Genomic DNA, 25,603 nt, shown 5'->3' on the forward strand with positions numbered 1-25,603 from the left:
CCCAAAATGCTTTACAGCCAATGAAGTACTGTTTAAAGTGCGATCACTGATATAAAGTAGGAAACGTGGCAGCTACTTTGCACACAGCAAGATCCCACAAACAGCAATGAGATAATGACAATCAGTTTTCATGATTTTTGGGGTAGACAGCGCCTTGGTTTAAAATCTCATTTGAAGATGTCCCCTTCATCAGTGCAGCACTCCCTCGGTACTGGACTGGACTATAAGCTTAGATTTTGTGCTCAAGTCTCTGGAGTGGGACTTGAACCCACAATTTTCTGATTCAGAGATAAGAGTGCGAACACTGAGCCAAGACTGACACCACTCTAACCTGCTTATGTGACGATGTTCGCAAAGGACAGGGTTAGAGTCAGCTGTGAAGAGGCAGCCTACGCTCATTTTCAAGGCTCGGGCACTTGGACAAGGGACTGGCAGACCTCTGGTTCCTGTGGAATTATTTCCCAGCAAGAGGAGAAGGGGATTTTGGAGGATGAAGACAAGCAAATGAAATCCTTTAACTGTCCCTTTAAAGCATTTTGCTGCTCAGGAAGGTTCAATTATTTTCTGAATACAGATTCTGAAGTCTGTGCATTTGCTCTCAGATAGTCCTTTTAACCTAAATCTCTGCATAAAACTCTTGTTCCCTCATTTGTATTGGTGTGTGCAGTGACCTCTGTACTTCATAATTACTTTAAAAGCTCTAATGCACAGCTCTGCTGCAGTCACAGGCCGCTGGTATAATTACAGGTAAATCACTCCCTTATTACAACAGTTACTGAATCAATTCACTTAGCTACTTGCAATTTATAGAAGTATAAATGTAAGTTAATTGAAAATCAGGCTGATAGTCCAGTGCAGTACTGAGGGAGATGTCGGAGATTCCATCTTTTGGATGAAATGTTAAACTGAGGCCCCATCTACCCTGTCAAGTGGATGTAAAAGATCCCATGGCACTATTTTGAAGAAGAACGGGGGTGTTATCCCTGGTGTCATGGCCAATATTTATTCCTCAACCAACCTCACAAAAAACAGATTACCTGGTCAGTATCACATTGTTGTTTGTGGGAGCTTGCTGTGTGCAAATTGGCTGCCATGTTTTCTACATTACAACAGTGACTACAGTTCAGAAGTAAGTCATTGGCTGTAAAGTGCTTTGGGATGTACTGAGGTTGTGAAAGGCACTATAAAAATGCAACTCTTTTCTTTATAAATCCTTTCTTTTAAAATTGCCATTATGATCAATTGCAATAAATCACCAGTTCTAAATCCTAAAATTGCAGATAATTTAATCCAAGGAATTCAGGAGACACCTCTTCACTCAGACAGTGCTGAGAATGTGGAACTCACTACCACATGGCATGGTTGGAGCAATAGCATAGATATATTTAAGGAGAAGCCAGATAAGCATATGAGGGAGCCAAGAATAGAAAGATAAGTTGATGGAGTGAGGTGAAGTAAGGTGAAAGGAGGTTCGTGTGAAGCATAAACACCAACACCACCACAGACCTGTTGGGCTGAATGGTTTGTTTCTGTGCTTAAATTCTATGTATTTTTTTTTTAATGTTAAGTCCTCAATAGAGTTTCTCAATTTCCAGAGGGCTGAAGGATGTGTTGATGGGGTTAGATGAAGAAGGGTGGGAGGAGTCTCATGTGGAACATAAACACCAGCATGGACCCATTGGACTGAATGGCCTATTTCTCTCCTGTAAATACTATGTAACTTTGACTATGTTCTCAATACTCAGTTGTGATTCTGTTGGAGGTAGTGTCCCCAGTGCCTACTCTGCCTCTTGAGGCTGTGCCAGGACCACATAGTGTGTTAAGATTTCTCAGTTGGTTGGCTCCTTGACTAAGGACGACCACTCTATAACAAAAGGGGGAAGCTGACAGCGAGGTGGGCAAGCTATCCCTCGCATAGCAAATGCTTGTGAATCAAGCCTGATGACCACATGGCAGAATTAGCAGTGTCAATGAGTTAAAATACCATACTCTACCTGGTCTCCACGCAATGTTCTTCCAGGTTCTACCCAAACATACAAAGGACAGGAAATGAGAGCTGGCTGTCATGGGACAGGAAAGCAGAAGAGAAAGTTGATGGAAAATGAAGTGGTGGGAAAAAAATTGCTAGACCTCCTTTCTCCTCAAACAGTTGGTTTTAATGTCTAGTAGATAACTTTACTTCCTGCAACAGCTGGCTGCCTATTCACAGCGGTGGTGAATCACTGAAAATGAAGAAAGCACTTTATTGATTTAGTACCTTCCACAGGATGTCGCAAAGTGTTTTACAGCCAGTGCAGTCACTGTTGTAAAGTAGGAAACACGGCAGCCAAATTTGCACACACCGATGAGGTAATGACCGGTTAATCTATTTTAGGTGTTGCTTGAGGGATAAACGTTGGTCAGAACGCTGGGGACTGCGCCTCTGTTCATCTTTAAATAGTGCCATGGGGTTGTTTACGTGCACCATCTCATCTGAAAGATGGCATCTCCGACAGTGCAATCAGATAATTAATACATTCTTAGAATAAACGACTGTAACAGAGCTGCAGAACCTGCGTTCTGAACATTGAGTACTGGTTAGTTTCTCGGCATGTTCTGCACTAGCAATTTAATACTAAATTGACAATGGTTTTTGCATAAATCTGGCATCAAAGTGCAGTCTGATGCCCTCCAAAGGACAGCTCACCGTAGAATAGTTGGAGCCTACACAGTGTGAATGATAGACTTGGACTGGTTCCAGTCCAATCACTGCAGTGCCTGTAAAGAAATGGGATGTTCCTCGGGTTAGTGACTGACTGGCACTGGTGGGATTTTGTTTACAATACCGAGCATTATTAAACGGGTGTGGGTTTGTTCAATTTGAGGTATCCTCACTTAGAGCCTACCATTTCTAATAAGCAAGCTGTAGCAGTGCTATTTCAATGTCACTTCATCCATCCATCTATCCAGCACTGTGGGCATTATATTGGTTTAACAACTGCATGAATTCATATGGATTTATGTTGAAGTAGTTTCTAAGCTCAGGATTGGCATGGTCATGGGCAGAGAGATTATCAGAAGCAGTTGGTAACAACATGGCAACAATCAATAGGTTATTGAACTACATAACCAAAGCAATAAAGTCATGAGCAAACTGTACAGGTCCCTTGTCAGACCACACCTTGGGTCCATTTCTGGTCACTGAGGCCCAAGGGAAACATGCTTGGGAGAGAGTGCAGAGAAGAACCATAAAGCTGATCCTTAGTGTTAGAGGTTTGAATTATTAGGAAAGATTGTAGAAACTTGGGTCTTTTAGCCTTGAAAGGATACATGACATTGTAAACAGTATGGAAAAGGTAAATCTGGGTAATTACTTTAATTTAAATTGTGAGAGTGGGCGACGGGGTCACAAGTTCAAACTAATAAATGGCAAATTTACAGCAGGTATCAGGAATTCTTCACACAAAATGGAATCAACATCTGGAATAGATTTCTATATAGAGTGGAGATTGAAAGCCCTGGATATATATTGGAACCAATTGGGTACTGCAATGGGGGACTTCAGGGTTATTCTGAATGGATGAACTAAAATGGGTTGAATGGCCTTCCCCACGTGTAATTATTGTGTGATCTTGTGAATGGAAGCTTAGTCATTTTATTTTATTTGTTGGAATGTGAGCATTGCTGGCAAGACAAGCATTTATTGCCCATCCCTAATTTCCCTTGAGAAGGTGGTGGTGAGCAGCCTTTTGAAGCGCTGCAGTCCATGTGGGATAGATACACCCACAGTGCTGTTGGGGAGTTTCGGGATTTTGATTCAGCGACAATGAAGGAGCAGTAATAGAGTTCTAAGTCAGGATGCTGTGTGACTTGGAGGGGAACCTGATCCCATACATTTGCTGCCCTTGTCCTTCCACTTGGTAGAGGTTGCGGGTTTGGAAGGTGCTGTCGAAGGAGCTTTGGCGAGTTGCTGCAATGCATCTTATAGATGGTACTTACTGCTGACACTGTGTGCCAGTGATGAAGGGAGTAAATGTTTAAGGTGGTAGATGGGGTGCTGATCAAGCAGACTGCTTTGTCCTGGATGGTGTTGAGCTTTTTGAGTATTGTTGGAGCTGCACTCATCCAGGCAAGTGAGGAGTATTCTATCACACTCCTGACTTGTGTCTTGCAGATGGTGGACAGGCTTTGGGGAATCAGGATGAATTACTCACAACAGAATTCCCAGCCTTCCCAGCTCTTGTAACCACAATATTTATCTGTCTGGTCCAGTTAAGTTTCTGTTCAATGGTAGCGTCTTGGGGGATTCAGCAATGGTAATGCCATTAAATGTGAAGTAGAGATGGTTAGATTCTCTCCTGTTGGAGATGGTCATTGCCTGGCACTTATGTGGCACAAATGTTACGTGCCAGATAGCAGCCTGAGCCTAAATGTTGTCCAGGTCTTTCTGCATGCAGAGATGCATGCTGATACTGCTTCAGTTTCTAAGGAGTTGCGAATCATCAGCGAATATCCCCACTTCTGACCTTATGTTGGAGGGAATGTCCTTGATGTAGCCGTTGAAGATGGTTGGGCCTAGGACACTACCCTGAGGAACTCCTGCAGCAATGACCTGGAGCTGAGATGATTGGTCTCCAAAAACCACAACTATCTTCCTTTGTGCTCATTATGACTTCAACCAGTGGAGAGTTTTCCCCCTGATTCCCATTGACTATAATTTGGCTAGAGCTCCAGGGAAGGGGTGGAGTCAGTAACGAGGGAATGGAGTAAGTCACGTGGTCCAAAGACAAGGGCTCTGGTTTTTCCAATATCCAATTGGATGAAATTTTTGTTCATCCAGTACTGGATGTCGGATAAGCAGTCTGACAATTTAACAAAGGTGAAGGAGTTGAGAGAGGTGCTAGTGAGGTAGAGCTGGGTGTCATCATCGTACATGTGAAAACTAATACTGTGTTTTCAGATGATGTTGCTGAGGGGCAACATGTAGATGAGAAAAAGGAGGGAGCCAAGGATTGATCATTGGGGAACAGCAGAGGTAACGGTGCAGGATTGGGAAGAGAAACCACTGCAGGTGATACTCTGGCTACGATTAGACAGATAAGAATGGAACCAGGCGAGTGCAGATCTACCCAGCTGACAACAATGAAGAGGTATTGGAGAAGGATGGTGTGGACTTAAGACAGATCGAGAAGGACATGGAAGGATAGTTTACCTTTGTCACAGTCACATAGTATGTCATTTATGACTTCGATAGGCGTTGTTTCAATCCTGCGGTGGGTGAAAACTTGATTGGCAGGATTCAAACATGGAGTTCCAGGAAAGGTGGACACAGATTTTGGTAGCGACATAAGTTCAAGAACTTTGGAGAAGAAAGGGAGAGGGCAGACAACACTTGGAGAGGGAGAGAGAGAACCGTGAACAATATCAACTAACATGGGGACCAGGAAGGGAGGCTTGGTAGTCAACAGTTTAGTGGGAATCGGATCAAAGGAGCAGCAGGTGGGTCTCGTGGGCAAAATGAACTCGGAGAGGGCATGAGGGGAAATAGGAGAGAAACCAGAGAAAGATGTGATTTCAGAGGCAGTGCAGGAGGGATTTTAGAGGAAATTTGGCCCGGTGGGCTATGGAAAGGAAGGGAAGTGGATAATATTGGAATGTTGTCAATCTACATATGATCAGACTAGAAAATTAGTAACAAGTAACCTTTTGTCATCATGTAAAGTATTGGTCCCATTAAAAATGCATCAAAATTAATACTAACAAGTGGAAAAGTAAGATGTGTGTGTATATATATATATATATATATATATATACACAATATTTTTGTGAAGAATTATCAGTGTTTAATTCCTTTGTGATATATGGTAACAATTGGAATTCAAGTGATGGCAGATAATTTCATCTGAGATGAGTCTGTGGCTGGTCAGTAAGAGCTGGATTAATGGCTTTCCTTAGTGCCACCTTCATGATTTAGGTACTCCTTTGCAAAGGAAATATCTTTATCTTTCAGAAAAAGTTGTGTACCTTTTGTGTAATTTTAACATGTATTTGTTTGCTTTCATTTTTTTTCATTCTTAAAAATTAATGTTATGCAAGTGAATACTGATAAGGTAGCGACCCCAAGGCTGCAAAGGAGGACAATTAATGTCATCGAGTTTAAATGACACGATCACTGAAGCACTGTTGATTAATGTTGAATTCCTTCATTGGATTTACAACACAGAAGGTGCCCCTTCTGCCGAATATGCCTGAGCTGACTCTAACTCCTCATCTGAAGCTAACCACTCTACAGAAACAACTGCGATCACATAGTACCTTTAATATAGGAAAACGTCCCAAGGCACTTCTCAAAATGAAATCAGACACAAAATTTGGCATCGAGACAAAGAAGTAGATATTATGAGGAGTAACTTAAAGCTTGGTTGAACCAGTAGGTTTTAAGGAAGGTATTTAAGGAGGTGAGAAAGACAAAGGGGATTAAGAGAAGGAGTTACACCTTAGGGCCTCAATGGCTTAAGGTAAATGGGCACCAATGATGGAGTGAAGGAAGTTGGGGTGGTGTAAGAGGCTAGAGTTTGAGAAATGTAGACTGGGCAAAATTTATTCCATCTCGTATTTTCCCAATCAGTGCAGGTAGGAGATTGATTCTTATTAATTTGGACCAAATTTAATTGCCACAGTTATATAATTGCCACAGCTTCACCCTGTAGGCTTATTTTGAAGGTTGTCAAATTGAGTGCTGCAGAAATATGAAGTCCTTTTTTTTTTACAGCTAAGGGCACAACTTTCTAAAATTCCCCTACATAGAATTACACAGAATTTACAGCATTGAATAGGCCATTCATCCCAGCTCCCACGCCAATGTTTATGTTCAGTGCAATCTTCCTCCCACCTTACTTCGTCCAAGCCTTATCAGCATGTCCTTCTATTCCATTTTCACTCATAGACTTGCCTAGTTTTGCATTGTAGTCCAGACAGACACAATGCACAACAATGAATTGGTTTACTGGGTTTCCTTTAACTTCAAGTTTCATTTTCAAGGTCTTGCTTGAATCTTGAACTTGAACAACTGACTGTTGCTAGGCTAGGGTAACACTCTCTCTCTCTCTCTCTCTCTCACTCTCTCTATCTCTCGCTCTCTATCTCTCTCGCTCTCTGACTGACTGACTTGTTAGGCTAGGGTAACTCTCTTTTTCTCTCTCTCTCTCTCTCTCTCTGACTCTGTCTCTCCTCTGACTGTCTCTTTCTCTCTCTCTCTCTGTGGCTCTCTCTCTGTGGCTCTCTCTCTGTCTCTCTCTCTCTGTGGCTCTCTCTCTCTTTCTCTCTCTCTCTCTCTGTGGCTCTCTCTGACTGTTTCTAGGCTAGGGTAACTGTCTTTCTCTCTTTGACTGTTGCTAGGCTAGGGTAACTCTCGCACTCTCTCTCTCTCTCTCTCTCTCTGTCTCTGTCTCTCTGTCTGTCTCTGTGTCTCTGTCTCTGTGTCTCTGTCTCTGTCTCTGTGTCTCTGTCTCTGTGTCTCTGTGTCTCTCTCTCTGCCTCTCTGTCTCTCTGTCTCTGTCTCTCTGTCTCTCTCTGTGTCTCTGTGTCTCTGTGTCTCTGTGTCTCTGTGTCTCTGTGTCTCTGTGTCTCTGTGTCTCTCTGTCTCTGTCTCTCTGTCTCTCTGTCTCTCTGTCTCTCTGTCTCTCTGTCTCTGTGTCTCTCTGTCTCTCTGTCTCTCTGTCTCTGTCTCTCTGTCTCTCTGTCTCTCTATCTCTCTGTCTCTCTGTCTCTCTGTCTCTCTGTGTCTCTGTGTCTCTGTGTCTCTGTGTCTCTGTGTCTCTGTCTCTGTGTCTCTGTCTCTGTGTCTCTGTCTCTGTGTCTCTGTCTCTGTGTCTCTCTCTCTGCCTCTCTGTGTCTCTGTGTCTCTGTGTCTCTGTGTCTCTGTGTCTCTGTGTCTCTGTGTCTCTCTGTCTCTGTGTCTCTCTGTCTCTGTGTCTCTCTGTCTCTGTGTCTCTCTGTCTCTCTGTCTCTCTGTCTCTCTGTCTCTCTGTCTCTCTGTGTCTCTCTGTCTCTGTGTCTCTGTGTCTCTCTGTCTCTGTGTCTCTCTGTCTCTGTGTCTCTCTGTCTCTGTGTCTCTCTGTCTCTCTGTCTCTGTGTCTCTGTGTCTCTGTGTCTCTGTGTCTCTGTGTCTCTGTGTCTCTGTGTCTCTGTGTCTCTGTGTCTCTGTCTCTGTGTCTCTGTCTCTCTGTCTCTCTGTCTCTGTCTCTCTGTCTCTCTGTCTCTCTGTCTCTCTGTCTCTCTGTCTCTCTCTCTCTCTCTCTCTCTCTCTCTGTCTCTCTGTCTCTCTGTCTCTCTGTCTCCCTGTCTCCCTGTCTCCCTGTCTCCCTGTCTCCCTGTCTCCCTGTCTCCCTGTCTCCCTGTCTCTCTCTGTCTCTCTCTGTCTCTCTCTGTCTCTCTCTGTCTCTCTGTCTCTCTGTCTCTCTGTCTCTCCCTGTCTCTCCCTGTCTCTCCCTGTCTCTCCCTGTCTCTCTCTGTCTCTCCCTGTCTCTCTCTGTCTCTCTCTGTCTCTCTCTGTCTCTCTCTGTCTGTCTCTCTCTCTCTCTCTCTCTCTCTCTCTCTGTCTCCCTCCCTCCCTCTCTCTGACTGACTGTTGTTACGAACAAACAAATTAGGAGCAGGAGTAGGCTACTCGGCCCCTCGAGCCTGCTCCGCCATTCAATAAGATCATGGCTGATCTGATTGTAATCTCGACTCCACATTCTCGCCTACCCCTGATAACCTTTCACCCCCCTTGTTTATCAAGAATCTATCTACCTCTGCCTTTAAATTATTTAAAGACTGTGCTTCTACTGCCTTTTGAGGAAGAGTTCCAAGGACTCACGACCGTCTGAGAGAAAAAATTTGCTAGACTAGGGTAACTCACTCACTCTCTCTGATTTACTGTTGCTAGGCTAGGGTAACTCTGTCTGTCTCTCTCTGACTGTTGCTAGGCTAAGGTAACTATTATGTATCAACAAACCCATTTTATCATCAGTCTTCTTGTAGCAAATAGTGTCTTCCTCCTCCTTAACCCATACCTTCCTGCTATCCGCCGAATCATATGTTAACCAATTACATCTTGCGTGTTTCACTCAGTGATTATTTTGCTCACCAAATGGAACAACATTCCAGCAGTGACACTGCTAAGTTTGTTGAAGCCTTTTCTTCAGTTTAGCTCAGGTCTTCTTCAGCTGCATCATCTTGTTTTCCTAATTTGTCATTGCATAAAAGATTTCTGTGTCCACAATATCCATTTCCTTCAATAGAAAACACCTTGTTACTTTTATTTCCATTTACATTGTCTTCCCCTCTGTCACTCAATAGTCTAACCCCAGGAATTATCTTTGCATCTATGGTAAGCCTGTGGAAAAAATAATTTTGATGGCAAGTTTTTAATGGCTTTGACAGCGTGCATTCTCATTGAGAAGATGCTCATTGTAAACTTGTTTGGGTAACGAGCTTAAAATATTGTTTGTATTAGGTACCAATGATCAGAAAAAAATGATCAAGACTGGGATAGCATTTTCTTTGTAAATTAATACTTGGCAAAATGACCTTCATATTTACCAAACTCCTGTAACACTTCAATGAGATTTCCGTGCCTATTTGTTAAGGGTTTGGGAATGGATTTTCTGTGCCTCTTTTTGTTCTGTTGACTCCATTACATCGCCTTTGATTCTTTGGATCTACAGTGATATCATGTAGTCAACAGATCTTTTAAGGCAATCACATCAATTAACAAGGCTGGCCATCTTTTGAATATTCTCATAAAAGACCTTGGGCTGGATTTTACCTTAGACGGACAGGAATTCGCTACCGACTTTCATGTCGGTGGCGAACCCGATTCCACCGAGCCTGGGGATCCGTCCCGCATTTTCCAGGTCCCCGGGCTTTCATTGTCCTGAGGCGGGACTTCCACGCACTTGAGGGAGGAGGTCCCACCTCAGTGAGCTGCCGGCCAATCAACGGGCCAGCAGCTCTTAGTCCCGCAAGCACCACCGGGAGCGGTGGGCATTGCTGGGACTGCAGCCCAGCCGACGCCAGGGAGCCTGGAGGGAAGTTAAGTTGGGGGTTGCCTCACCAGGGAGATTGGTCCTTCCCTGGTGAGGCTGGAGTGGTCGTTTGGGGGTGGGGGGGTTGCATCTTGGGTCCTGGGGCTGGGTTGGGAGGCGGGGGCGGCCCTTAATAGGGCACCATGTGCCTGACTGCCATGCCTCCCCTTCCCAGGGTGCGGAAAGGCTGGCAGCTATCGCTAGGCAGCCTTTCACGTCCCCAGCACGCCTGCTTGCCACAGCTAAAATACCCGTGGAGGCGGGCGAGGGCCCTTACGTGGCCTCTTAAGGGCCTTGATTGGCCTCGGGTGGGCGGGCCATTTTCCCCACCCACCCCGTCTGACCCTGTAAACCCCTGGAGCCTCCCGCTCAATTTTACGCCGCCCCCACGCCACCATCCGATCTGCTGGGGCGGCGTAAAATTCAGCCTCTTGCCTCAGGAGATGCTGTTGCCAAAGTTGAGTGTTGGCTATATGCAGAAGATGTGGATATCTGTGTGCTTGTGTATGTGTATAAATTGGAATAAAAACAAAAAGTGCTGGAAATACTCAGCAGGTCTGACAGCATCTGGGGAGAGAGAAGCAGAGTTAACGTTTCAGGTCAGTGACCCTTCATCAGAACTGGCAAAGTTTAGAAAAGAATGAGGTTTTAAGCAAGTGAAGGGGAGGGGGAGAGAAGAAAGGGGAAGGTGTTTGATAGGGCAGGGGGCAGGAGAGATTAAATAACAAAGCTGTCCTCGGACAAAGGAAAAGAGTGTGTTAAATCTTGTGATGAAAGACAAAGCATTAGTCCAGAGAGAGTGTTAATAGCAGAATAATGAGCAGCTCTGTCCACTTGAAAAACAGGCACATGGTTAAAAAATAAAATATTTTAAAAAAGGCCAGTCATGCTCTGAAGTTCTTGAACTCGATGTTTAGTCCACAGGGCTGTAGAGTGCCTAATAAAAAGATCAGGCGCCGCTCCTCGAGCTTGCGTTGATGTTCAGTGGGACGCTAGAGCAGGCCAAAGACAGAAATGTTGGTATGAGAGCAGAGGGGAGTGTTGAAATGGCAAGCAACTGGAAGCTAGGGTCATGTTTTCGGACTGAGTGGAAGTGTTCCGCAAAGCGGTCACCCAATCTGTGTTTGGTCTCCCCGATGTAGAGGAGACTGCATTGTGACCAGCGAATACAGTGTACTAAATTGAAAGAGGTACGTAAATCGCTGCTACACCTGAAAGGAGCGTTTGGGGCCATGGATAGTGAGGAGAGAGGCAGTAAAAGGGCAGGTATTACACCTCCTGCGATTGCATGGGAAGGTCCTGTGGGAAGGGGGACAAGGTGTCAGGGGTAATGAAGGAGTGGACCAGGGTGTTGCTGAGAGAACGATCCCTTCAGAATGCTGACTGGGGTGGGGAGGGGGAGATGCATTTGGTGGTGGCGTCACACTGGAGGTTGCGGAAATGGCAGAAGATGATCCTTTGGATGTGAAGGCTGGTGGGGTGGCAAATGAGTACAAGGGGAACCCTGTTGCAGTTCTGGGAGGGAGGGGAAGGGGTGAGGACAGAAGTGCGGGAAATGGGCCAGGCACAGTTGAGGACCCTGTCAACCACAGTGGCGGGAATCCTTGGTTGAGGGAAAAGGAAGGTATATCAGAAGTGCTGTTGTGGAAGGTTACATCATCAGAACAGATGCATCGGAGATGGAAAAACTGGGAGAATGGAATGAAGTCCTTACTAGAGGCAGGGTGCGAAGAAGTGTAGTCGAGGTAGCTGTGGGAGTTGGTGGGCTTATAATGAATATCAGTAGACAGCCTATCCCCAGAGGTGGAGACAGAGAAGTCGAAGAAGGGAAGGGAAGTGTCGGAGATGGACCATGTAAAGACGAGAGAAGGGTGGAAATTGGAACCAAGTTGATAAAGTTTTCCAGTTCGGGGCGGGAGTGGGAAACGGCACCGATACAGTCATCATGTACCGGAAAAAGAGTTGGGGGAGGGGGCCGGAGTAGAGCTGGAACAAGGAATGTTTGGCATATCCCACCAAAAGACAGGCATAACTAGGACCCATGCAAGTACCCATAGCAACACCTTTTACTTGAAGGAAGTGAATGAAGTTGAAGGAGAAGTTGTTCAATGTGAGAACAAGTTCAGCTAGGCGGAGGAGGGTGGTGGATGGGGATTGGTTGGACCTCTGTTCAAGGAAGAAGCGGAGAGCCCTCAAACCGTCTTGGTGGCAGATGGAGGTGTAGAGAGATTGGACATCCATAGTGAAGAGGAGGCGGTTGGAGCCAGCAGGAAACTGGAAATTGTCAGAAGAGTCACGGATGTAGGTGGGAAGAGACTGGACCAGCGGAGAAAAGATAGAGTCAAGATAGAAAGAAATAACTTCAGTGGGGCAGGAGCAGGCTGACACAATGGGTCTGCCAGGACAGTCCTGTTTGTGGATTTTAGGAAGGAGGAAGAAGCGGCCTGTCCGGGGTTGCGGGACTATGAGGTTGGAAGCTGTAGAGGGAAGATCTCTGGAGGAGATGTGGTAAGTGACAGTCCTGTGGACAAGAGCTGGATGTTCGGTCATGGGATCATGGTCCAGGGGAAGGTAGGAAGAAGTGTCTGACAGTTGGCGCTCAGCCTCTGCAAGGTAGAGGTCGGTCCGCCAGACAACAATAGCACCACCCTTGTCAGCAGGTTTGATCACAATGTCGGTTAGACCTGAGATAACGGAGTGCAGCAAGTTCAGAGGGAGACAGGTTAGAGTGAGTGAGGGGAGCAGAGAAATTGAGACGGCCATGTCTCACCGGCAGTTCTCAATGAAAAGATCGAGTAGGTAAGAGGCCAGAGGGAGGGGTCCAGGTATAGGAAGAATGCCAGAGGTGGGTGAATGGGTCTGCTGGTCGGGGGGGAGGACTCCTGGTTAAAGAAGTGAGCACGGAGGCGAAGGCGCCGGAAGAAGAGCTCAACGCCATGCCGAGCACGAAATTCATTGAGGTGGGGGGCGTAAGGGGATAAAACTGAGTCCTTTGCTGAGTACACATCGTTCAGCATCGGAGAGGGGAAGGTCAGAGGGTGTAGTGAATGCACAGCAAGGAGTAGATCAGAAGGGGTGGGGTCAGAGGGAAGCGAAGGGGAAGAAGGATCTGGACAGGCATTAGTCCCCATCAGCTGCTGGAGCTTGTGTTCCTTAACACCTGAAAGGAAGAAAAAAAGTTTTTTGTTAACGTGTCGTATAAGATGAAGGATGAAATGAAACTGCCGAGTAGAACAGCTTTGAGATAAGGTGAATCGGTGCTTCTGGAGAGAGAGGTCCAGTGTGTACATGTGGCAACGCACGGCACTGAGTGTGAATCTCAGGATGCGGCGAGAACAGCAATCCGAGGAACGTTGTATTTCTTGGAGATACCTGTAATCCTGGGTGGATTCAAAACATGAAGGATGAAACTTTGGTTGGAATCCACGTGGCATAAGTCGGAGCCGGAGGCAGTCACTGAGGAAGGAGATGTGGCTGTGAAAAACAGTTTTGGTAGATATTTTATCAAAGACCAGGAGGGAAATAGAAAGCAATGAAAGTGAACAAGTTAAAAGAGACCACCGAAAATCCCGTTGGAGAGAAGAGTAGAACTTCAAGGCAGGCATTCCGGGAAGAGAAGTGGCAATGAATTAAACATTAAAATAAAAGCAAAATACTGCAGATGCTGGAAATTTGAAATAAAAACAAAAAGTGCTGGAAATACTCATAAATTGGAGCCAGACTGTGCAGAGGTGTGTCAGGAAGCTCTTCACATAAAGGTTGGTGGAAATCTGGAACTCTGTCCTCAAAAAAGCTTTCTGAGGCTGCATCAATTGAAAATTTCTTAACTGGAATTGGTTGGATTTTGTTAGGAAAGGGCATTAAAGAAACAATGGAATTAAGATACAGATCTGCCATGATCTAATTGGATGGCCCACTCCTGTCCGTATGTTGCAGTATGATGTTACTATGTTTTTATACTGATATGTGTTTGCGTGCCATTTGTAGGTTACCAGTAACCAGCATTATTGATCTGACATTGGTTATTTATCATGACTGTGACGGATCTATCCATCCTTTAGTGTGGGAGATTTTTCATGTCAGTAAGTTACAGTTCAGATGTGTCATTGAAACTTGTCTATTTTTCTGGCAGGAACAGAATGATCAAAGTTACTCGACAGTAAAAACTGCATCGACGACTGTGACCATTAATAATCTGAAACCTGGGACACTCTACGTATTCCAAGTCCGAGCTTTTTCATCCACTAACTATGGGAACTACAGCCCAAGCATTGAGGTGCAGACATTAGGGGAGCGTAAGTAATACTGAAAGGGGAAAAAAAGTGGGCATTTCTCATTTTGTATGTGTCTATGTTCATGTTTCTGAGTGTTGGCTCTTAGTCACAACTCATGTTACTCAGAGCACTGACAGAACCTGACAGATATTCGATGGATAGCCAAACTTCCAATTATGCACAATAGAAAAAGTCACTAAATTGGGTAGCTTGTTAATTTAATAAAAATAAAATAATGGTGCATTGCCATATTCTAGCTGTGGATCTGTATGAGATTTAAGTAGTATTATTATCCAGTAATTACAAAGCCTAATGAGGACTGCATTTTATCTTTAGCTTTGGCCTTTTCAAAACTAGTGACTTCAGAACCTGGGTCTAACCAGGCAATAATATCCACATAGCTGTCACACTTTAAACAGTAAAAAGATCCATCTCACATACTCAAGTAATTAGTTCATTGCAGCCTTTAGCCCTTGTGTTTGATTTGACATGAACAACCACAGCACAAAACTTCAGGATTTCTGGCACCACATACTGCATGAGTTCTGGTGAGAGTGCATAAATCCTGATCTTTTGAATTTGTTTAGCCAATCTCATGCATAGCAATGTCTGCAAAATTGAGTTCTCCTCGATCACTCATTATTGAAACAATGGGTACCCCTTATGGAGAGCTGTTGATAAAACCTTTAGCTACCCAGAGAGCACTGCTCATATTGAACAAGAGTGAAAGGCGAATATGTTTCATTCCCTAGATTGCGAAGATGTGATTAGCTAACCAGTAAGATTGTGCTTTTCTTTTGCATCTGCATATCTTTCACAACAAGGCTCTCCATGGATATTTAGGTGGAATGAGATCATAGATGGTTATAATTAATATCAGGAAGGACTGAACAGGTTAGTGCTCTTTTCTCTAGAAAAGAGAAGGCTAAAGGGTAGTCTAACAGAACTCTTTAAAATTATTAAGGCGCTTGATATGCTAGATGTAGAGAAGATGCTTGCACTTATGGGCCAATCCAAAACTAGGGGTCATAACTACAAGATAGTCACCAATAAATCCAATAAAGAATTCAGAAGCAATTTCTTTAGTCAAAGAGTGGTTGGAACGTGGAACTTGCTACCACATGGGGTGGTTGCGGTGAATAGGGGAAGCTAGATAAGTACGTGGGGGACAAGGAAATAGAAGGATATGCTGATAGGGTTAGATGAAGTAGGGAGGGAGGAGGCTTGTGTGGAGCATAAACACCAGCATAAACCAGTTGGGCTGAATGGCGTGTTTCTGTGCTATAGATTCTATGTAATAGGAGGAATTGAAGGAAGTTAGTATTAGTAAGAAGGTTGTATTGGAGAAATTAATGGGGCTGAACGTTGATAAGTCCCCAGGACGCTGATATTCTACATCAGAGTGTTGAAAAAGGTAGCTATGGAAATAGTGGATGCATTGGTGATCATCTTCCAAAATTCTATAGATTCTGAAACAGTTCCTGCAGATTGGAAGGTAGCAAATGTCATCCCACTATTTCAGAAGGGAGGGAGAGAGAAAACGGAGAACTGCAGACCTATTCGCCTTACATCAGTAGTAGGGAAAATGTTAGAATCTGTTCTAAAGGATGTGATAAATGGACACTTGGGTAATAATGATCTGATTGACCATTGTCAACATAGATTTATGAATGGGAAATAATGTTTGACAAACCTGTTGGAGTTTTTTTGAGGATGTTACTAACAGAATTGATAAAGGGGAGTCAGTAGATGGAATATACTTGGATTTTCAGAGGCATCTGATAAAGTCCCCCACAGGAGGTTGGTTAGCAAAATTAAAACACATGAGATAAAAGGTAAAATACTGGCATTGATTAAGGATTAGCTAACAGGCAGAAAACAGAGTAGGAATAAATGGGTCATTCTCACGTTGGCAGGCTGTGACTAGTGGGGTACTGCAGGGATCAGTACTTGAGTCCCAGCTATGCACAATCTATATCAATGATTTGGATGTGGGACCAAATGTAATATGTCCAAGTTTGTGGATGACACAAAACTAGGTGAGAATGTGTGTTGTGAGGAAGATGCAAAGTGGCTTCAAGGTGATTTTGACAGACTTAGAGGGCTGAATTTTACCTGCTCGCCGCCATTCTCAGCGGCAACCTTGAAAAAAGGCTTAAATCACACACGACTCCTCCACCACTGAGCCCCTGCTATATTACGAGTGAGGGCTCATTTAAATGGAGGAGGCTGAATGGCACCCCCAATGACATCGAGGGGGCAGCCGCTGCGTCCCCGGAAATGGCATTCGGTGCCACTACGCAGGCGCGGCGCCAGTTTTAAAGGCCTTCAAGCACTGACAGCTGATGTAAAATTGTAAAGAGACCAGCACATTAAATTTCAATAAAAACATTAAATTGAACATCAAAGCCCTTCTCCCACTATCCCCCCATGATCAAACAATATATTTATTTCCCTGCACCCCCGAATAACCATTTTTGACAGACCCGACCTTTCAACCCCAAGCTTTGCATTCTTTGCCCTTCAATCCCTTCCCACTATCCCTTCAGCCAATGGATTAAGTTTCCTATGTTTCCCCCCCCACCCCACCACCGACCTGAAAATTAAACTCCTCCCCCCCCACCACCAGTATCTCATCTTGAGTCCCAAAACGGGGATCGGTAGGCGCGGGACTTCCGGCCACAGGCTGCAATATCGGCATGGAACGACTGTCCAGTCCAGGTAAGCTCATTTACCTCATTAATTCTATTAGGGAAATGGAGGCTCCGCTGCCGTGCAGCGGTGGGCCACACCGTTGCCTGTAAAATGCGGCGAGGCCTTCTCGGCGTCGTGGCGGGCCTCTCCCGCTAGTATTTTAGGGGCTCCCGCCATGACCCACAACGTCAAGGGGCTGGTATAATGCAGCCCAATGAGTGGGCAAGAACTTGGCAGATGGAATATAATGTGGAAAAATGTGAGGTTATCCACTTTGGTAGGAGGAATAGATGTGCAGAGTATTTCTTAAATGGTAAGAGATTGAAAGTGTAGATGTACAAAGGGACCTGGGTGTCCTCATCAATTAGTCACTGAAAGCTAACATGCAGGTGCAGCAAGCAATTAAGAAGGCTTTTGGTATGTTAGCCTTTATCACAAGAGGATTTGAGTACAGGAGTAGTGAGGTCTTGTATAGAACCTTGGTTAGACCGCACCTGGAGTACTGTGTGCAGTTTTGGTTCCCTTTCCTTAGGAAGGATATTATTGCCAAAGAGGGAGTGCAATGAAGGTTCACCAGATTTGTTCCTGGGATGGCAGGACTGTCCTATGAAGAGAGATTGGGGAAACTGGGCCTGAATTCTCTAGAGTTTCAAAGAATGAGAGGTGATCTCATTGAAACCTACAAAATACTTAAAGGGATAGACAGGGTATAGATAGGCAGGTAAGATGTTTCCCCTGGTTGGGGAGTCTAGAACCAGGGGACGCAATTTCAAAATAAGGGGGAAGCCACTTAGGACAGAGATGAGGAGAAATTTCTTTACTCAGAGGGTTGTGAATCTTTAGAATTCTCTAACCCAGATGGCTGTGGAAGCTCAGTCATTGAGTACGTTTAAAGTAGAGATTGACAGATTTCTAAATACCAATGACATAAAGGGATATGAGGATAATGTGGGAAAAAGGCATTGAAATGGATGATCAGCCATGATTGTATTGAATAGTGGAGCAGGCTCGATGTACTGAATGGCTGCCTCCTGCTCCTATGTTTCCTATGTAATATCATTCTTTGGAAGCTCTGCCTGACAGTGAGTCTTAATTTGTGCCCTTTCGAAGGCGCAGCTGGTATGCGGCACAGATAAGTGGCATTTTGTATGAGTCGAACTATTCTGCTTTCAGAGATTGAAGTAAGATCCAAACATAGCAACATATGATTGGAAAAGTAATGTAGCTATAGCTACAGAATTATTGCAATTTTATTTACAGGCAGAAAGTCTCAGGCATATTTTGAATCACTAGTACTGAGTCCTGCTGCCTATTACTGTGAGGAGTCCCTCTCCCCACTGTATTGCTTCTAACTCCATATTTGGGAGCTTTGCCTGCACTGTTGGGGAATGCAAGCTGGGGCATATGATCCAGGACCATCCTAAAGAGACTAGAAGCCTTGTAATGTATCATGTCCCAGATCATAAATAAATACTTGTGTTTATATCAACCATGACTTTTAACTTGGGGCAGGCTGGGGTGGGGGGATAGTGAGTTGAGCCTGAGGCCTGGCCCATTTTAACTCACTGGCCTCATTTAAACTGCTCTGAATTATCTCCTTCCCGAATCCGGTGGGGATATTGTCAAGGTTGCTTGGCTGGACGTCAGTTAGTGCTGGGGGTGCTGGGGTGAGGAAGGGAAGGGGTTTTTCTAAACAGATGTTGATGTTGGTATGAAGAAGAAAGGCCAGGGCTGGGGAGGCCTAAGGATTCCTTGCAGGGCCTGGTGAAGCACTCTGACTCCTCCCCAGTGCAAGGAATCCTCACAGAAATACTTATCCTGGTCTTTCTGGCCACTTTGCTACTTCTCACCAGCTTTCAGTGATGGTTTTGGCATCTTCAGTCCATTTCCAGTTAAAATTGCTTTGGGGTGTCACAACCTTTGAATGTTAGGTAGGCCCCTGTCTGCATAGGGTGGGTTAACCACACAGGCAATTTTGTTGCTGAGTTAAACTGGCATTAGGAGAGCACATGGTAGAAATATCTGCCAACTGCCATTTTAACTACCTGCTCCCTCCATTTGCACCAGAGGGGATAGGTTAAAAAGCATGGCTATAGTGCCCTAACGCCTCTATTCGAAACATCTGAAAGCATTTCACATAGGATGAATTACCTTTAACGTGCAGTGACTGTTGTTACAAAGGCAAATAAAACACAGCACTGCCCTGTTGAGTTGGGCTGCCAGATCCTACACTGGTAGTTATTTTTTAAATCTAGTGCCGACTGAATGTGGGCTTCTTGAAACAATATGTAGATAGTCCAACTAGGGAAGGGGCCGTAATGGACCTGGTATTGGGGAATGAGCCCGGCCAGGTGGTCGAGGTTTCAGTAGGGGAGCATTTTGGGAACAGTGACCATAATTCCGTAAGTTTTAAGGTACTTGTGGATAAGGATAAGAGTAGTCCTCGGGTGAAGGTGCTAAATTGGGGGAAGGCTAAATATAACAATATTAGGCAGGAACTGAAGAATTTAGATTGGGGGCGGCTGTTTGAGGGTAAATCAACATCTGACATGTGGGAGTCTTTCAAACGTCAGTTGATTAGAATCCAGGACCAGCATGTTCCTGTGAGGAAGAAGGATAAGTTTGGCAAGTTTCGGGAACCTTGGATAACGAGGGATATTGTGAGCCTAGTCAAAAAGAAAAAGGAAGCATTCATAAGGCCAGAAGGCTGGGAACAGATGAAGCCCTTGAGGAATATAAAGACAGCAGGAAGGAACTTAAGCAAGGAGTCAGGAGGGCTAAAAGGGGTCATGAAATGTCATTGGCAAACAGGATTAAGGAGAATCCCAAGGCTTTTTATACATATATAAAGAGCAAGAGGGTAACCAGGGAAAGGGTTGGCCCACTCAAGGACAGAGGAGGGTTTCTATGTGTGGAGCCAGAGGAAATGGGCAAGGTACTAAATGAGTACTTTGCATCAGTATTCACCAAAGGGAAGGACTTGATGGATGATGAGTCTAGGGAAGGGAGTGTAGATAGTCTGGGTCATGTCGTTATCAAAAAGGAGGAGGTGTTGGGCGTCTTGCAAAGCATTAAGGTAGATAAGTCCCCAGGGCCTGATGGGATCTACCCCAGAATACTGAGGGAGGCAAGGGAAGAAATTGCTGGGGCCTTGACAGAAATCTTTGTATCCTCATTGGCTACAGGTGAGGTCCCAGAGGACTGGAGAATAGCTGATGTTGCCCCTTTGTTTAAGAAAGGTAGCAAGGATAATCCAGGAAATTATAGGCCGGTGAGCCTTGCGTCAGTGGTAGGGAAATTATTAGAGAGGATTCTTCGGAACAGGATTTACTCCCATTTGGAAACAAATGAACTTATTAGCGAGAGGCAGCATGGTTTTGTGAAGGGGAGGTCGTGTCTCACTAACTTGATGGAGTTTTTTGAGGAAGTGACGAAGATGATTGATGAAGGAAGGGCAGTGGATGTTGTCGATATGGACTTCAGTAAAGCCTTTGACAAGGTCCCTCATGGCAGACTGGTACAAAAGGTGAAGTCACACGGGATCAGAGGTGAGCTGGCAAGATGGATACAGAACTGGCTCGGTCATAGAAGACAAAGGGTAGCAGTGGAAGGGTGCTTTTTTGAATGGAGGGCTGTGACTAGTGGTGTTCCACAGGGATCAGTGCTGGGACCTTTGCTGTTTGTAGTATATATAAATGAGTTGGAGGAAAATGCAGCTGGTCTGATTAGTAAGTTTGTGGACGACACAAAGGTTGGTGGAGTTGCGGATAGTGATGAGGATTGTCAGAGGATACAGCAGGATATAGATCAGTTGGAGACTTGGGCGGAGAAATGGCAGATGGAGTTTAATCCGGACAAATGTGAGGTAATGCATTTTGGAAGATCTAATACAGGTGGGAAGTATACAATAAATGGCAGAACCCTTAGGAGTATTGACAGGCAGAGAGATCTGGGCGTACAGTTCCACAGGTCACTGAAAGTGGCAACGCAGGTGAATAAGGTAGTTAAGAAGGCATACGGCATGCTTGCCTTCATTGGTCGGGGCATAGAGTATAGAAATTGGCTAGTCATGCTGCAGCTGGAGAGCACTTTAGTTAGGCCACACTTAGAATATTTCGTGCAATTCTGGTCGCCACACTACCAGAAGGACGTGGAGGCTTTGGAGAGGGTACAGAAGAGGTTTACCAGGATGTTGCCTGGTCTGGAGGGCATTAGCTATGAGGAGAGGTTGCATAAACTCGGATTGTTTTCACTGGAACGACAGAGGTGGAGGGGCGACATGATAGAGGTTTACAAAGTTATGAGTGGCATGGACAGAGTGGATAGTCAGAAGCTTTTTCCCAGGGTGGAAGAGTCAGTTACTAGGGGACATAGGTTTAAGGTGTGAGGGGTAAAGTTTAGAGGGGATGTGCGAGGCAAGTTCTTTACACAGAGGGTGGTGAGTGCCTGGAACTTGCTGCCAGGGGAGGTGGTGGAAGCAGGTACAATAGTGACGTTTAAGAGGCATCTTGACAAATACATGAATAGGATGGGAATCAAGGGATACGGTCCCCGGAAATGCAGAAGGTTTTAGTTTAGACAGGCATCAAGATTGGCGCAGGCTTGGAGGGCCGAATGGCCTGTTCCTGTGCTGTACTGTTCTTTGTTCCGATAAACTTAACCATGTAATTTGTAAATCATTTTGGAATTTTAATTCAACCATATTTTATTTATATTTTGCAAAAAATAGAGTAATTTAAGAATATGCATATTGCACATGGCTAATTGTGTAAATAATGAAGCTGAGCAAAAAAATTTGTAGCATAGATATAGAAGTACATTCTCTTGTAATCTTAAAAGGTTTTGAAGGGAGATATCAGTTTGTACTGAACAATGTGATTTGTATTCAGAAACTGTTGGCTGCAGGTGTCTGATGGTGTCACTGGGGAGAGGATACTACCTAAACGCCTGGTGCCAGCACAAAGCTGAAGTGAGGGAGGCCTGAGAGAGGACAAAAACAGTATAGGGATTATCGCTGCATAAATGGTGGCATGAGGTGAAAATTCAGTTGATTATAGTCCCCCTCTAGATCTGCTCTCTCAGTCTTTAGCTGAAGATGGTTAACCCTAAATGCACCTCAATGCACCTGGTGCTGAGTTTACTTGTCTTTCAGAAACCCTGTTAATGTGTGCAAGAGCAAATCATGTTAAAGCATCATGTGATACGAACATACGTACATCGGAACATATGAATTAGGAGCAGGAGAAGGCCACTCGGCCCCTCGAGCCTGCTCTGCCATTCAGTAAGTTCATGGCTGAAATGATTACTCCAGACTCCCGCCTACCCCTGATGACCTTTCACCCCCTTGCTTATTAAGAATCTATCTACCTCTGCCTTAAAAATATTCAAAGACTCTGCATCCACCGCCTTTTGAGGAAGAGAGTTGCAAAGACTCACGACCCTCTGTGAGAAAAATTCTACTTGGATCATTGGGATCTCTTCTGGTGCAGAGGTGACCTGTACAAGAGGGACAGGTTGCATCTGAACCGGAAGGGGACCAATATCCTTGCGGGGAGGTTTGCTAGTAATACTCGGGAGGGTTTAAACTAGTCTGGCAGTGGGTGGGACCCAAAGTAGTAGTCTCTCCGATGAGATAGTTGAGGCAAATGTAGAGGTTAAAGCAAGCAAGTCCAGTAGGCAGGCCGGGCAGGGGCAGGACAGGGAGCATGGAAGGTCTAGTAGGCTAAACTGCATTTACTTTAATGCAAGAAGCCTTACAGGTAAGGCAGATGAACTCAGAGCATGGATCGGTACATGGGATTGTGATATTATAGCTATTACGGAAGCATGGTTGAGGGATGGGCAGGACTGGCAGCTCAATGTTCCCACCTGCCTGCATTAATTCCATATCCCTCTATGCCTTGCTCATTCAAGTACCTGTCCAGATGCCTCTTAAATGTTGCTACTGTTCCTGCCTCCACCACCTCCTCAGGCAGCTCATTCCAGATACCCACTATCCTTTGTGTGAAAAATTTACCCCTTTGATCCCCTTTAAACCTCCTCCCTCTCACCTTAAATCTATGCCCTCTAGTTTTAGTCGCCCCTATCATGGGAAACAGACTCTGGCTATCTACCCTATCTATGCCTCTCATAATTTTATATACTTCTATCATGTCCCCTCTCAGCCTCCTTCGCTCCAGGGAAAACAGACCCAGCCTATCCAATCTCTCTTTATAACTCAAGCCCTCCAAACCAGGCAACATCCTTGTGAATCTTTTCTGCACCCTCTCTAGCTTAATCACATCTCTCCTGTAGTGCGGCGACCAGAATTGCACACAGTACTCCAAATGCGGCCTAACCAATGTTATGTACAACTGTAACATGACGTCCCAACTCTTGTACTCAATGCCTTGGCCGATGAAGGCAAGCATGCCATATGCCTTCTTCACCACTCTCTCTACCTGTGTTGCCACTTTCAGGGAACTATGTACTTGCACCCCAAGGTCTCTCTGCTCAACAGCACTCCCCAGGGCCCTGCCATTCACTGTATATGTCCTGCCCTGGTTTAACTTCCCAAAATGCATCACTTCGCACTTGCCTGTGTTAAATTCCATTTTCCACTCCCTTGCCCACTTTCCCAGTTGACCTGTATCCTGTTGTAACCTTAGACAACCTTCTTCACTGTCCACTATACCACCAATTTTGGTGTCATCTGCAAACTTACTAATCATGCCCCCTGCATTCACATCCAAGTCATTAATATATATGATTAACAACAGAGGGCCCAGCATCGATCCCTGCGGCACACCACCGGTCACCGGCCTCCAATCTGAAAAACAACCCTCCACTACCACCCTCTGCCTCCTATCACCAAGCTAATTTTGTATCCAATTGGCTAGCTCACCCTGGATCCCATGTGTTCGAACCTTCCAGACCAGCCTATCATGTGGGACTTTGCCCAAGGCCTTGCTAAAGTCCATATAGACAATGTCCACCGTCCTGCCCTCATCAATCCTCTTGGTCACCTCCTCGAAAAACTCAATCAAATTCGTGAGACATGATTTCCCACACACAAAGCCATGCTGAGCATCCCTAATCAGACATTGCCTTTCCAAATGCATATAAATCCTGTCTCAGAATTCCAATAACTTTCCCACCACTGATTGTAAGGCTCACCGGCCTGTAGTTCCCTGGCTTATCCCTGCTGCCCTTCTTAAATAAAGGCACAACATTAGCTATCCTCCAGGAAAATTGCCAGGAGATCGGAGCTTTTAACTGGTGTGGCAGTGGTTCGAAAAATTTGAAAAGCAGTTGCTGACGCCATTACTGTTTTAGTTTTCCCGTTATTTTTGTTTCGTGGGTGGGACCTAAGCTGAAAAGTGTGGGAAGAACCCAACAGTGCCACTGGAGGTCCAGCACACAGCAAAAGCAAGGTGCAACTCTGCAGAGAAAAAATTCTCAGTTTTAAAAAAAAAAGTTCACAGTTTCAAAAAAAAGAACAAGTTTGTGTAAACAAAGCTGTCTCGCAGTTATAAAAAAAACAGAAAACAGCTGCGGTGTCTCACTCGTAAAGGGGCAGGCTTGCAGAAAACAAATCTGTCTAAACAAGAAAAAATGTGTGCCTATAAAAAAGAATGCATATAAAAAGTGCTATATCTATAACAAAAACCAGGATCATTAAGACGATGGCTTTCAGATATCCAGTTATAGATTAGAAGGCATTGGACATAGCGTCTGAATTTCGACAGTAAATGGAACTGTGTGTTCTGGATAAAGAAGTGAATGAACCAGAGAAACTGGTATCAATATTAAGATCACACTGGGCAACAAGGGCCTGCAATGGATCAATACATCAGGGCTGTCAGCTGAGGATCAAAAGGACCCTAGCAAGCTATGGACATTCCTGGAGAAGCAACAAGGTAATTTTCTCAGTGCATACACCTGAGTTTATGATCTACTGGCAAAGGCAAAATGAGTCTATTGACCAGTTTGTTGCAAGTTGCCGAGACAAAGCTCAAGAATGCGACCTTGCAGATATCGAATTGTCGGAACGGGTTATAAAGCTAATAATTGCGTCTACCCCACTAGAGGCCTTTCAAAAGGATCTGCTAGAAAAGAAGAAAGGGCACACCACAGATGCACTACTTAATGATGGTGTTACGACCGACCACTGTAGTCAAAGCCCCCAATCAATAATACGATTCTGATTATGGCGGGAGAAATGCACTGTGAATTCAATCCCATCCCTCCACAGATCGCTTAACATTTCATTTATAACTTTCCAAATTAAAGACCCAGCCAAACTGTACCATTTATTAACCCCTGAATGAGGCTAACTAAACCGGGTGTCTTTAAATCAACAAATTAACTCTTTAATTAGAAAAACTACATTCTTAAACACTACTAAGATATAAACAACATTTAAAATAGAAAAAATTAGAGTCCTTGCAAATTTATAGTCCAATGTTGCTTGAAGTCCTTTCAGCCATCCGATGGGGAAAAAGGGTTCTTCAACAGTAGAACAATCCGTCGTCTAATTCCAGCAGTAAGTGATGCTTTCCTTCTCCAGTGATGAATTTCCACAATTAACGACTTGCAAACACTTTT

The 25,603-nt window shown here is 44.7% G+C and overlaps 1 protein-coding gene across 3 annotated transcripts in view; it reads left to right on the top strand.

Annotated features, from left to right (window-relative positions):
• Positions 1 to 25,603, top strand: part of LOC137347086 (ephrin type-A receptor 7) — a 610,086-nt gene that overhangs the window by 482,845 nt on the left and 101,638 nt on the right. For 2 of the 3 annotated variants that reach the window (XM_068011157.1, XM_068011155.1), the window contains exons 7-8: positions 14,182 to 14,344; positions 19,529 to 19,549. In XM_068011157.1, the coding sequence (XP_067867258.1) occupies positions 14,182 to 14,344; positions 19,529 to 19,549 (184 nt within the window). The remainder of the gene's footprint in view (positions 1 to 14,181; positions 14,345 to 19,528; positions 19,550 to 25,603) is intronic. The other variant, XM_068011156.1, reaches the window with a different exon arrangement.

This window comes from Heterodontus francisci, chromosome 31 (assembly GCF_036365525.1).
Source record: "Heterodontus francisci isolate sHetFra1 chromosome 31, sHetFra1.hap1, whole genome shotgun sequence".
NCBI lineage: Eukaryota > Metazoa > Chordata > Chondrichthyes > Heterodontiformes > Heterodontidae > Heterodontus > Heterodontus francisci.